At 33.5% G+C, this 14,153-nt stretch overlaps 1 protein-coding gene across 1 annotated transcript in view; it reads left to right on the plus strand.

Moving 5' to 3' along the window:
* The window catches only part of PGM2L1 (phosphoglucomutase 2 like 1), a 75,288-nt gene that overhangs the window by 38,580 nt on the left and 22,555 nt on the right, over nt 1–14,153 (plus strand). The window contains exons 5-8 of the mRNA XM_031961417.1: nt 4,287–4,370; nt 8,737–8,930; nt 13,026–13,215; nt 13,835–13,932. Of these exons, the coding sequence (XP_031817277.1) occupies nt 4,287–4,370; nt 8,737–8,930; nt 13,026–13,215; nt 13,835–13,932 (566 nt within the window). The remainder of the gene's footprint in view (nt 1–4,286; nt 4,371–8,736; nt 8,931–13,025; nt 13,216–13,834; nt 13,933–14,153) is intronic.

The raw sequence follows: 14,153 nt of genomic DNA on the forward strand, positions 1-14,153 counted from the left end.
TAATTCCAAATTGGTGTACAGAATTGTTAATCAGTTTATAACTGCCCAGCAGTGCATTAATATCTCATTTTCTCCAGGTCCCCTTCAGCATTTATCATTTCCCTCTTCTGTTCTATTATCCAGTTTAATAGATAAGAAATGGTACTTCAGAATTATATTAATTTGCATTTCTCCAGTCATTAGTTAGAGCATTTTTCTTATGGCTATAGATAGCTTTGGTTACTTCATCTGAAAATTGTTAATATCTTTTGATTATTTATCAATCGGGGAATGACTTATTTTTATAAATTTGACTTAATTCCCTGTATGAGAAATGAGACCTTTATCAGAGAAATTTTCTTCAAAATTTTTTTCACAGTTACTATTGCTAATTGCACTTCCTTCTTTTCTACTCTCCTCTTGTCCCAATTTATTGTTTTATCTCTTCTTTCACCCTGTCTCTTCTCGAATGTTTTGCTTCTGACCATCCTCTCCCCCGATCTCTCCCTTTTATTACTTCACCCTCCTTTTTATCCTTTTCCCCTCCTACTTTTCTGTAGAGCAAGATAGATTTCTATACACAATTGAGAGAATATATTCTTTCTGCCTTGATCCAATAAGGTTCACTCACCTCCTTCTTTTTCCCCATCAGTATAAAAGTTTTTTTTGGCCTCTTTTATGTGAAATAATTTATCCCATCTGCCTCTCCTTTTCCCTTCTTCCCAGTTCATTCCTCTTTCACCCCTTAATTTTATTTCTTTAGGTTTTATCCCTTCATATTCAACTCATACCTATGCCCTCTGTTTATATATACTTCTTCTAAATGCCCTAAGATTTCATGAGTTACAAGTGTCAACTTCACAGTTTAAACAGTAAACAGTAACCTTATTAAGTCCTTTATGATTTCCCTTTCCTATTTATCTTTTTATGTTTCTCTCGAGTCTTGTATCTGAAAGCTCTGATTTTTTCATAAACAATGCTTAAAACTCCTCTATTTCATTGAAGGTCCAGTTTTTCCCTGAAGGATTATGCTGTTTTACTGGGTATGCAATTTTATTTATTTATTTTTTATTTTTTTTATTTTTTTTTTTGCTGAGGCAATTGGGCTTAAGTAACTTGCTCAGGGTAAGACAGCTAGAAAGTGTTAAGTATCTGAGGCCAGATTTGAACTCAGGTCCTCCTGACTAGCTGGTGCTCTATCCACTGTGTCATCTAGTGGCACTGTGGCACCTACCTGCCCTTCGGTATACACATCTTGATAGTAATCCAAGCTATTTTGCCCTTGAATATCATATTCAAAACCTCCAATTTTTGTTACATCTTGTGTTATCCTTAATGTGGCTCTTATTTAAATTGTTTCTTTCTGGCTTCTTAAAATATTTTCTTCTTGACCTAGGAGCTCTGGAATTTGGCTGTAATATTCTTCCCAGTTTTTCTTTTAGGATTTCTTTCAGGAAGTGATTAGTAGATTTTTAAAATTTCTATTTTACATCTGGTTCTAGAATATCAGGGCAGTTTTCCTTGATAACATCTTAAAAGATGCTCCTTTTTTGATTATGGCTTTCAGGTAGTCTGATGATTTTCAAATTATCTCTCCTAGATCTATTTTCCAGGTTAGTTATTTTTCTAATGAGTTATTTCATGGTATCTTGTTTTTTTTCCCTCATTATTTTGGTTTTGTTTTTATTGTTCCTTGATTTATCATAAAGTCACTAGCTTCCATTTGTTCAGTTCTAATTGTTAAGGAATTATTTTCATCAGTGAACTTTTGTACTTTACTTTCCATTTGGCCAATTTTACTTTTTAAGGAATTTTTTTCTACAGTGAATTTTTGTGCCCTTCTTTTGATTTGGCCAATTTTGCTTTTTAAAGCATTCTTCACCTTATTGCCTTTTTGTACCTCCTTTACCACTTGGCCTAATCTGATTTTAAGATATTACCTTCAGTATTTTATTGTGTCTCCTTTACCAAACTCTTGATTTATTTTTCATGATTTTCTTGCATCACTCTCTTTTCTCTTTCCAATTTTTCCTCTATACTCAACAAGGAAATAAGAGGAAAAAGTAGTCATTTATATTCTCTATGAATCTGTATCTTTTATTTGTTGTATGCTTTTTATTGCTCCCTTTAATTCATTTTGATATGTAATGCAAAGCAGATAGAGTGCTGCGCCTGTAATCAGGAATACCTGTGTTCAGATGTGGCCTCAGACACTAACCTCTATCTGCTTCAATTTCCTCATCTGCAAAATAGTACCTGCCTCCCAGGGTTGTCGTTGTGGTTTGGTTATTATTGTTTAGAGAAGAGAAGATGGAAAGAACAGGGAAGGTAGAACAAAGAGGAGATCTAAGGAAAATAAACTCTTTAGCAAGCACAAAAATAATTTCAACAGCTAAACGATTAAGGGCATGGTTTTAGAGAAACTTGGGAAGAGTTGAATAGATAACTGAGTGAAGTAGTGAAGTGAGCAGAATCAGTAGAACAATTTATACAATAAACAATTTTGAAAGATTTTTGAATTCTTCATCAAAAAAAGGACCACTCACAATTTCAAATGATAAAGGAGGAGACATGCTACCCATCTCCTGATGAGAGTAGATGAACTTGGACCACTATTTTAAACATCACCTGTGTGAGATTTTGTTTTGTTTGTTTATGTTTATACAAGGGTTTTAGATTTTCTTTCTCAGTGGAGGACAGAGAAGCAGAAGGAGATGAGGCAGATTTTTTTATAATTGAAACAAATAAAATTTAATTTAAGGAAAAAAAGTATTAGCTCCTTGAGGACAAGTATTATGGTCAACAGAATACAAATAGACTGACAGTTGAAAATAAGGAGACGGGGTTGCTAATAATTCAACAGAGCCATTTACTGAGAGAAATCATGTTGGTTATATATCTTAAAACCATATGTTATTATGAAAGTTATTGTTCTGTGACTAACCCTGGTTTCTGTTTTCTATGATTTAACGCCCTGAAGCATGTTGTTAGTTTCTAGGGACTCAATCTTATGTAAAGGTCACAATGCCGCAGTAAATATGCCAGGACCTTATGTTTTCTCATAATTTCAAGCTTAAATGCATCCTTGATTAATCTTTTTTCCTTTTTCTTTTTTCTTTTTCTTTTTTTTTTTTTTTTTTGCTGAGGCAATTAGGGTTAAGTGACTTGCCCAGGGTCACACAGCTAGGAAGTGTTAAGTGTCTGAATCCAGATTTGAACTCAGGTCCTCCTGTTGTTTTTCAGGGAAAGCTGGATAACTACGTGTTTTATGTGTTATAATGGTGACTTGCTTTTGACTTTTGTTATGACTACATGGCTTTTGAAGTCTCATCTAAACCTGAAATTGTGTTTTTTTCATTAGAAATGTTATCATTTGAGAAACAGTTGCAAAACCTTGAATGTTCAGCCTAGAGAAGAAATTTTAAAAGAAACTAAAAAAGAATTAATTCAAGCAATCAGTGTGTATTTATTATATGTTTACTATGTGACTTCAGGGCTGGTGCATTGTGTCATCTAGTTGCCCCCACCCTTGATTAATCTTAAGAGGAGGGAAACATCCCAGTTACCAAAGTTTCTAGCTTTCTGGGAGTTCTCTACAGATAAGTACTATTTTGCTTGCTTGCATTTAGGACATAGTAGGTGCTTAATAAATGTTTTATCAGTTATCTGTTTGGTATCTGTACTATCATCACATTTAATGGTGTTAGCATTTTCTCATTCATCCAGTCATTTAAATTCTCTATGGGTCTGTGTCTTTTATTTGTTGTATCATTTTTACTGCTCTCTTTTATGCATTTTGATATTTAATGCAAAGCAGATAGAGGGCTGGGCCTGGAATCAGGAAAACCTGTGTTCAAATGTGGCCTCAAACACTAACCTCTATCTGCTTCAATTTCCTCATCTGCAAAATGGGAACAATAATAGCACAAAGGGTTGTGGTTGTGATTATTGTTATTGTTTAGAGACAGTCAGGGTTAAGTGACTTGCCAGGGTCACACAGCTACTAGGTGTCAAGTGTCTGAGGCTGGATTTGAAGTCAGGTCCTCCTGATGCCAAGGACCCTGGTTGTCGTGAAGTTAAATCTGATAATATTTGTAAAAACACTTTATAAATGTTGAAGTACTAAGTAAATGCTGGCAATTTTTACTGTTAGCTATGATTCAACTGTATAATAAGTCAGCAGATGGGATGATCAAGCACTTGATATATATTAGGCCCGGGGGATATAAAGACAATAAAACAGATTATTTTAAAATCAAAATTTAATAATAAAATAATTAATTGACTTATGACTATTTCTTTTTCAGCCCTATGCTGTTCAAGAACTGAAAGCAGTTGCAGGTGTAATGATTACTGCTTCCCATAACCGTAAGGAAGACAATGGATACAAGGTAAAACATGGGGATCCATACTTTTTTGACAAAAAATTAATATGTCTGATAAAATCAAGATCTAGATGGTCTTTAAATGATAAAATGTTGAGCTATCATGGGATGACATTTAACAGGAATGCTTTAAAGGTCTGTGTTTAGGTTCAGAACTTCAACATTCAAACATAGGATAAAGAATATTCAGTTTGTTAGCAAGTTATGAAGTAAAAATAGTGGTGATATGATAGGAAAAAATTGTAAAAGCATCATTAAAAACAATAATAATACAGGTACAAGATAGATAGACTGTTGTACCTTATACTAGTTAGAGTATATCGAGGACATAATTTCAGGCACCATATTTTAGAACAGACATTGACAAATTAATGAGTGCTCAGAGGAGAGGGAAAGCCATATTCTATTTTTGCAAAAGGCCATGGTTCACATAAAGGTCACTTAAAGAATTGCTGACTGCTGTGTAGGTCATAAACCCTTGTTTCTGCCACAATAACTGCACAGATACAGTTTTCATTAAATAGGCAATAAGAAGATAGTAAAAGAAAACCTAACTACCCTTGATGAATTCAAATTTTCTGGACCTAATGAACTATATCTTTGGGTATTGACAGAATTGGCTGATGTGATTGCTAAGGCACAGTCCATAATATTTGGAAGATTTTGTAGAATAGGAGAGATGCCACAGTATTGGAGAAGAATAAAGGTTCTGGTTTTTTTTTTTGTTTTGTTTTGTTTTTTAAGAAAAAGAGGATCAAGCTTGAAAATTATAAGCCAATAAACTTAATTTCTGGGGGAAATTATAGAATAAGTTATTAAAGAGATAATTAGTAAAATTTAGAAAATCAAGGTTCCAAAGAATCATCAAGTAGTTATGTTAGACTAATTTCCTTTTTTTGACAGACTTACTAAACTGGTAGATTGGAAGATAGGAACTCATTTAATAAAGTTTCTCATACTATTAATACTTTTGGAAAAGATGGAAAGATTTGGGCTAGATAGTAATATAGTTTGATAGATTCAGAATGTTTGAAATGCTTGATTTACAGTGATGGCTTGTTTGGTGACAACTTGGCAAGAGTTCTTCAGTAGAATGCCCTTGTGATCTCTGTTTAGCCCTGTATCATTTACCATTTTTATCAATATTTTATCAGTGATTTCAATTAAGGCTTAAATGGTAAGGTGAGAAACTTGCATATAACCCAAAGCTGAGGAGAACTAACACTCTAGACAACAGTTTCCAAAAAAGATGTTGAAAAGCTAGAGCACTGGGGGCTGGATTTAGTAAGAAGAAATTTATTTGGGGCAAATGCAATGTCTTATACTTCATAAGTGTGAGGTAAAGGAGGCATGCTTAGAACAAAAGACCCGAGGTGTAGCAGATTATATGTTCAGACTGAGTCAGCAGGGGGATGTGCGGGACAACAAGTGCTGAACCCAGAGGCAGAGCCTTCCAGGGAGAGCCACTGTACTCTTGCCCTAGTCAGACTGCTTCTGCAGTATTGTGTTCAGTTCTGTTTGCAACAGCCACTTCCAGAGGACGGGACTAGAATGCTGAAGGGCATTGAGCCAGTTCAAATAAGAATTGGCTGAAGGAAATGGGATGATTTAGCCTAGAGAAGAGAAGATTCGAGGGTACACAGATGCTATGCTCAAATACTTGGAAGGCCTATCATGTATAAAAAGGATTCAGCTTTCTTTGTTTGGTACCAAAGGGCAAAACCAGCAAATTTAGGTTAAAACAGCTAGGTGGTACAGTGGATAGAGAGGAGGGGAGTCAGGAAGATCCGAGTTCAAATCTGGCCTCAGACACTTATTATCTGTATGACCCTGAGCATGTCACTTACTCCTATTTATCTCAGTTCCTCATCTTTAAAATGAGCTGGAGAAGGAAATAGTAAACCACTTCACTATCTATGCCAAGAAAACCAAATTGGGAGTCACAGAGTTCCTAACTGAAACACATGAATAACAACAACAAAATTTAAGTTTGTTGTCAGGAGAAATTGCTAAATGTTAAAACCATCCAAAAATTTAATAGAATGCTTTGAAAACTGTTGGGTTTCCTCTCACTGTTGTTGTTCAGGGAAAGCTGGATAACTACGTGTTTTATGTGTTATAATGGTGACTTGCTTTTGACTTTTGTTATGACTACGTGGCTTTTGAAGTCTCATCTAAACCTGAAATTGTGTTTTTTTCATTAGAAATGTTATCATTTGAGAAACAGTTGCAAAACCTTGAATGTTCAGCCTAGAGAAGAAATTTTAAAAGAAACTAAAAAAGAATTAATTCAAGCAATCAGTGTGTATTTATTATATGTTTACTATGTGCCAAGCACTGTTCTAAGTTACAGGGATTCAAAGAAAGGCAAAAATTATTCAAAGTTATTACTAATGATTAAGTATTTATCATGCAGATACCTCTGTTTGTTGCTGGGTAACGGTACAAAGTTTTGATAATACATGATCCCTGCTTTTTTTTGGAGCTTAGTCTTGGGTAACAAGAGGGATGCTACCCATACACAAATAAGTCTGAATAAGACACAAGTGTAAGAGGGGGTGGGGTGGGGAGAGAGGGGGGAATGTGTTATGGGAGTTACAAAAATAGAGTTCATTTCTGACTTGAGGGGATGAGGAAAACTGTGGAGGAAGAGGAAGCTTTGAGTAAGACAGTTTGGCAGACCACAACCTGAGGGCCAGTTTTTCCTGTCTAGCCTAAATATATCCTTTGACCATTATTGTTAGAAAACCAAGACTCCCAAAAGTACAGTGATGTACCTGGAGCCTTGCAGGACCAAAGTTCCATGACTCCACATTTAAGATCTTTACTTCAAGAAAGAAAATACAGAGGAGTGGGATTCTTCTTGCCTTGGAAAGCTTTCTGACACAAGTCATTAGATTTAAGTACTGTTCTAATGCTGTTTTTGTAATATGTTGCCTAGAGAAAATGGGAAGCATCAGTATTCCTCCCCAAGGAGTAAGAAAGTAATAAGATAGGAAATGGGGGAAGAAGGTTTAAGGAAGGAGGCCTGAGAAGTAAAGGATCACTATATTTTTCAAGCAGAAAGAAGCGCAAGCTCTTATGGTGTTTCAAATGAAAGAATTAAAACTAATGGATAAAAATTAGAGATCCAAGCAAACTCAACATACTAAAGGACTGGCTAGCAACAAGGGCTATCTCATGAAATGATGTGTTTCCTGATTCTTGAAGGTATTCATATAAAAGCTGACCTTCCCCATTGTACATGTTCAAGTAGAAACTATATGGAAGATTTGCATGTTTAATCTGTATCAGATTGCTTGCTATCTTGGGAAGTGGGGAAAAGGGGCAAGAGGGAGAAATATTTGGAACACAGGATTTTACAAAAGTTAATGTTGTAAAATATCTTTGAATGTATTTGGAAAAATAAAATACTATCAAAATAAAAAAAAAAAAAGAAGAAGAAGAAGAAACTATATGTGATAATCTATTAAGAGTCCTGAGGAGAGGTTCCTACATAGGAAATTTAACTAAATAAGTGGGAAGAGATCTTAGAGATAATTTTAACATCCTTTTCCCCTTTGCCTTATGTATGTAGAGTTGAGTATCTGAGATTATGACTTGATTTGTGGTGATGAGTTGTGTTTTAATTGATTCTCATTAATTAATTCTCATATATATATTCTGCTTCTGTTAAAAAATATTCTTTTTACTGAGAATCCTGGAATGATCATTGCCATAATCAGTATTAATTTGACTGATCTATGTGAAATGTCACTTAATGGTTCATTAGCTCAATATATTTTTATAGAAAGCCAAATTTTCATTGGAATTAATGAAAGGTAAATCGATAATTTTAATTATGTTGGTCATCATATAAATCTTTAGTGTAGCATTTAATGCCTCTCTAGTCTGATTCAGACCTATCTTTCTAGCCTTATTTTACATACACCACTTTCTAGCCAAACTGGACTTCCAGTTGTTCTCTAATTTCATCCTGCTTCCAATTTTAAATTCTGTTATTTTTGTTTTTTGTCCATTTGGATTTATTGTTTCTCCATTCTCAAAGTTGTACATCCTATCTTTTGAAGTCCTTATCAAGAATAGGTGTTTCCTCCTTTCTGGGGATTAACTGAGTCTCTTAGCTAAAAAAATGATCTCACTTTCCTTAACTTTTCTTTTCTTTTCCCTTAACTTTTCTTAGCATATTTCTCTAGTTTTGAGTCTTTATCACAGATCTTACTAATTTATGTAAATCCCACATCTGCCCATTTGATTTTAAGCTCCCTAAAGAGCTTTTTTTTTTTCCCCCCCCAATTTTGTATTCTTGTGCTTTGCACATAGGAGATTCTTTGATGAATGTTTGTTGAAAAATTGTTCTTAAATCATTCAGGTATATTGGGAAACAGGTGCTCAGATTACATCTCCTCATGATAAAGAGATCCTGAAATGTATAGAAGAAAGTGTTGAGCCCTGGATTGATTCCTGGAATGAAAATCTAGTGGATACCAGCCCCCTGAAGCAAGATCCTCTGCAGGATATTTGTACACGTTACATGGAAGATCTGAAGAAGATCTGTTTTCACAGGTACCTGCTCAGGAAAATGTGTTAACTTCACTTTATGGCTAGGCAAAAAAATGGGGGTGTATTGAATAGTAACAGAATCAACCATCAGAATCAGAGAGAGAACATGGACACAGTTTGTGTTGGGGGAGGTAAGGGAGCAGCACAGCCAGAGATGATAAAAATAGAAGAAAGAAGGAGGAGGAAAAAAAAAAAAAAACTGAGACTATGTCATCCTATCTTCTTCAAGCTTCTTTTTTGACATTAAAAACCAGAATTCATGGCCATTCCTAAGACATCTAGTTTCTGTGTGATCTTGGGTAAGTTATTCCCTAGATGTTTGTAGTCCATTGGCTATTTTGAAGTCATTCTTCTGGGTCTTTTTTTCTGAGAGGGTAGTAGGGCATAGGTTCTTATTTATTACACTGAAATAATTTCAAAAGGGTAAGTAATCTACATAAAATGAAATTTTCATTTATTGCTATTAAAATTTATTTTTCAGCTATCACTGAAAATCACTGAAAAACTACCTTTTTGGAGGGCAGCATACATTTTTTCACTTTCCCTAATTCCCCAGAGAACTCCCTAAAAAATCAGAGTTTTTCAAATGTTTTTTCTTGCTTCATTTTCTCTTATTTCTCCCCAGTAAGGCATTTTGTATTGTCTGTTGTCATCTTTGATATACTTTAAAAATTTTTTCTAACCAAGGCCACAGACAATCTTTTTTGAAATGAAATATAGTCAATTAAATACCAGTACTTAACTATCAAATGTTTGCTGGATATGTGAAAAAAACAACTTGTTCCTTGTTCTGGGTAATAATAATAAACCCATGTTTCTATAATATTAAACAGTTTATTAACTGCTTTCTCGTAACAACTCTGTGGAATAAGTAGTGCAGAGATCATTTCTATTTTATAGAAGAGGAAATAGGCTTAGAAAGGAAAGTGTCTTATTCATGGTCACACAGTAATTAGTAGAGAGGTAGGCTTGAATCCTCATGTCTTTTGGTTCTAAATTTTATACCACATTTACCTCTTAAGGCATAAAGGGTCTATATATGTAGTGTTGTCAACTTGTATGCTTTCCCTGATCCCAGGGGATCACTCTCCATCATTCTCAGAATATATGTGGAATCTTGCTAATATGATCCAGATCCAGATGTAGAAGAATCCAGTAGTTGCAAAAGGTTTCATGGGATAAATATAAGACCTCCAAGTTGCTTCAGTATGGAGAGCTCATATCTAGTTTGATATGTAGGCAAGATGGTAGTTTCATATGAAGTTAAAGTCAAATTCTCATAAAATGGATATGGGACCAGCCTAGATTAATAATTTTGCACTGGCCACCTAATGCCCCCTAAAAGGAGATCTTAGGATATAATACTAGTTGTTGTTATATGTAAAATTATATTTAAAATATATGTTGTTATATATAAAATTCCTGGCCTTATTCCCTTAATTGCTAACGCAAATCTTTCTGAAATTTTACTTATATTTCTGCATGAGCTAAAGAAGATTAGTTGTTCTGATAAGATCTAGGGGTTGTAGCATACAGCAAGCTCAAGAGGAGGCCACACTGTCATATAGCAGGCCAAAAAAAAAAAAAGCTCATGGAATTTTATAAATTTATTTTATAATTAATTTATAAATCCTAAAAAAGAAAGGCAGAGCTTTGAGGAGATTGGGAAGTGATAGGAACCTGTCTTCTGCTTGTTCTCCTGAGATCTCATCTGTAATATTGTTTAGTGCACCACAGTGGAGATAAGATATTAAGATTAGAGATAGGAACAGTAATGAGAATAGTGAAAGAAACAGAGTCTTTTCAACTAAAAATGAGGATCAACTGAAAGAATGAGCAGGTTTAGACTGAAGAAGGAAGGACTTATAATACACAATTTCTTTTTTCAAGTTTTTGAAGGGCTTTCATCTGATGAAAGACTAAACTTCTTCCATTTTGCCCCAGAAAGCAAAACCAAGAGCAGTGGGTGGCAATTAGAGGCAAATTTGAATTTGATGTCAGGAAAATCTTCCCTGATAATTAGAGTGATCTTAACAAAAGGTCAAGAATATCAAAGTAATTAATGGAAAAAACATAAGGAAGAAGATCTAGCATTACCAGATAAAATGTAACTGTACTGTCAGGTGGTAATTATCAAAACAATTTGGTGCTGGCTAAGAAATAGAAAGATGGATCACTGAAAGAGAATTGACACACAATATAATATTTACAGTAGTAATTAACTACAGCAGTTTTATGTTTGGTAAATGCAAAGATTTAAGCTTTTGAGACAAGAACTCACTACTTTGTAAAAATTTCTGGGAAAACTGAAAAGCAGTCTATCAGAAATTAGGTATATGCTATAATATACCATTATAGAATTATACCATTAGATCTTATACCATTTACCAAGAGAAGATCAAAGTGGATAAATGAAATAGACATATAGGGATATATCATGGAGGAACATAGAACATATTACCTCTCAGAATAATAAGAGAAGAGTTTATGAATAAATAAGAAAGAGCATTGTGGGATGTAAAATGGATAATTTGATTACATTAAATTAAAAAGGGTTTGTACAAATAAAACTAATGTAACCAGCACTAGAAATAAAGGAGAAAATTTGGGGGAGATATTTTATAGCTAGTTTAAGGCTTTACATCTCAAATATATAGAAAATTGAGTCAAATTCTTAAGAATATGAATTATTCTCCAATTGATAAATATTCAAAGGATATAAACAAGTTTTTGGAAGAAGAAATCAAAACTATACATATATACATACATACATATATATATATATATATATAGTCACATAAAAAATGCCCTGAGATCATTATTGATTAGAGAAAATCCAATTAAAACAGTTGCAAGACACACATCTCTCTGATTTGCTTAAATGATAGGAGGAAATGACAAATATTGATGGGGATATGGAAAGATTAGGACACTAATATACTGCTTTGGAGAGCAATTTGAAATTATTCCCAAAGAGTTATAAAACAGTGTATATCTTTTGATCTAGCAGTACCACTATTAGGTGTGTGCCCAAGGTGATCAGGGAAAAAGGACAAGAATTTATGTGTTCTAAAATATAACTATCTCTTTGTGATAGCAAGGAACTGGAAACTGAAGGGATGCCCATCAGTTGGGGAATAACTGAACAAGTTGTTTTAATCAGGTTTGTCTTAGAAAAATATGGAAAGACTTGCATGAAATAATATAGAGAAAAGTGAAGATACCAAGAGCATACACTATATATTCTTATACACAATGTTGTTTGAAGTATACAGTATTATTTGAAGAGTAATCATGAATAAGTTATTCTGAGTAATATGATCATTCAAATCAACTACAAAGGACTTAAAAAGAAAAAATGCAATATATCTCAAACAGAAAGAGAAAGAACATAAAGAATCATGTATTGTATGTTTCTCTATTATATATTTATGCCAAATATTGGCCTTGTCTAATATGAGGTTGGGAAGAAAAAAAGGAGTCAGCTTGTAACACAAAAGTGACATAAAAATAATAATTACAGTTGCTTTGAGATATTATGGGTTCAACCTCCTTGATGGCCTTCAGAGTCTAGATGACCGCTTGTTAGATATATTTTGGTAGAAATTCCTTTTCTATATGACTTGGATTATATACCACAGATATCCCTTCCAACTCTCAAATTCTGAGATTCTGTGATCAAGGTTGACCATATATGCAAGTCATTGTGAGGTGGTAGTGAGAAACAGTAGGACATGGCTATGCTATTAGAGCTGATAGAGAATATCAACTAGCAGTTTGGACTTCATAGAATAAATGAACAGAAATGAAAGCTGGTTTGTTTTGCATCTTTCAGGGAATTGGTGCCCATTTTGTCAAAAGTGCCCTGTATCACAGAGTATCTCTGATCTTAAAGACCTTTAATCATCACTAGATTTTCTAGATTTAAAGGAGATCAGATTAGAAATTTTTTCTTTTAATTGAATATATGATTTATTATTGTTAGATTTTTGTTCAGAATACAAAACTTTGTATGTTTTCTTAGATCATTGACATTTTCCATTATATCATAATTAAAAGTATTTGTACTATTGTTTGAATTCTGATTTTTCTTTTCAGAGAGCTGAACTTACAGACAAAGTTAAAATTTGTCCATACGTCATTTCATGGAGTTGGTCATGATTATGTGCAATTGGCTTTTAAAGTGTTTGGATTTAAGCCTCCAATTCCAGTACCAGAGCAACAGGATCCAGATCCAAACTTTTCTACTGTTAAATGCCCAAATCCTGAAGAAGGAGAATCTGTTCTGGTATCTATATATTTTAATACCTAATTGAATTATTTATTTAACTCCATTAAAATGAAAAGAATCCTAAAATAGTATATTAAGAATAGACTTTTGCAATTTTCTTGGATCCCTTCTAGTCCTAAATGTATTGTTTTATCATCTAGTTCATTATTTTAATTTTATAGTTATGGAAACTGAGGTCCAGGTACAAACAGCTATTTGCCTCAAGTTACACAGCTAGTAAATACTACTAGAGCCATAATTTTAGCCCAGATCTTACTCTGAAGTTAATGCTTTTCCTATTCTTCCAGGCTGCCTTTGTCACTCACAAGTCAGAGGATGATTAAGTTTTTAGTCATATTTTATATTTTTTTATATATTTCATATGCCATTTTATATCTTTATATATTTCTTAAATTTTAAGGGAATTTATGTTCTGTATTAATGCTAGGTTAATCCTTAATATGAAAGTATAATTCCCAGGGAAATGTAGAATCTTAATTTTAAATTTGGTTATACTCTATTTTTCTAAAACTGGAGAACATTAGAAGAGACCAATATTTCTTACTTATTACATACATTTGAGAGTTAAGGTATATTTGTCTTCCATTTAATCTGACTTTTTGAGTTCTTTTCCTAGGAGTTATCTCTGAGATTGGCTGAGAAGGAAAATGCCAGAGTAGTGGTAGCCACGGATCCTGATGCAGACAGACTGGCAGTAGCCGAACTACAGGAGGAGTAAGTAGCTGATAATGGCTTAAATGTTTGATTTGACTATTTTTTTTTTGCCTTCGAGCAATATTATCATTTTCCCAATGGCACTATTACCTGATATAGCTTGGCTTTTTCAGTCAGCTTTAAAAAAAAAAAAAAAAAAAAAAAAAAAGTTTTTTTTCTCAGCTATCATACTTGTTTAAGTTAAATGTTTTTATTACCATTGTAGATCTTAATATTTTTAA

The sequence above is a fragment of the Sarcophilus harrisii genome, chromosome 3 (genome assembly GCF_902635505.1).
Source record: "Sarcophilus harrisii chromosome 3, mSarHar1.11, whole genome shotgun sequence".
Classification (NCBI taxonomy): Eukaryota; Metazoa; Chordata; class Mammalia; order Dasyuromorphia; family Dasyuridae; genus Sarcophilus; species Sarcophilus harrisii.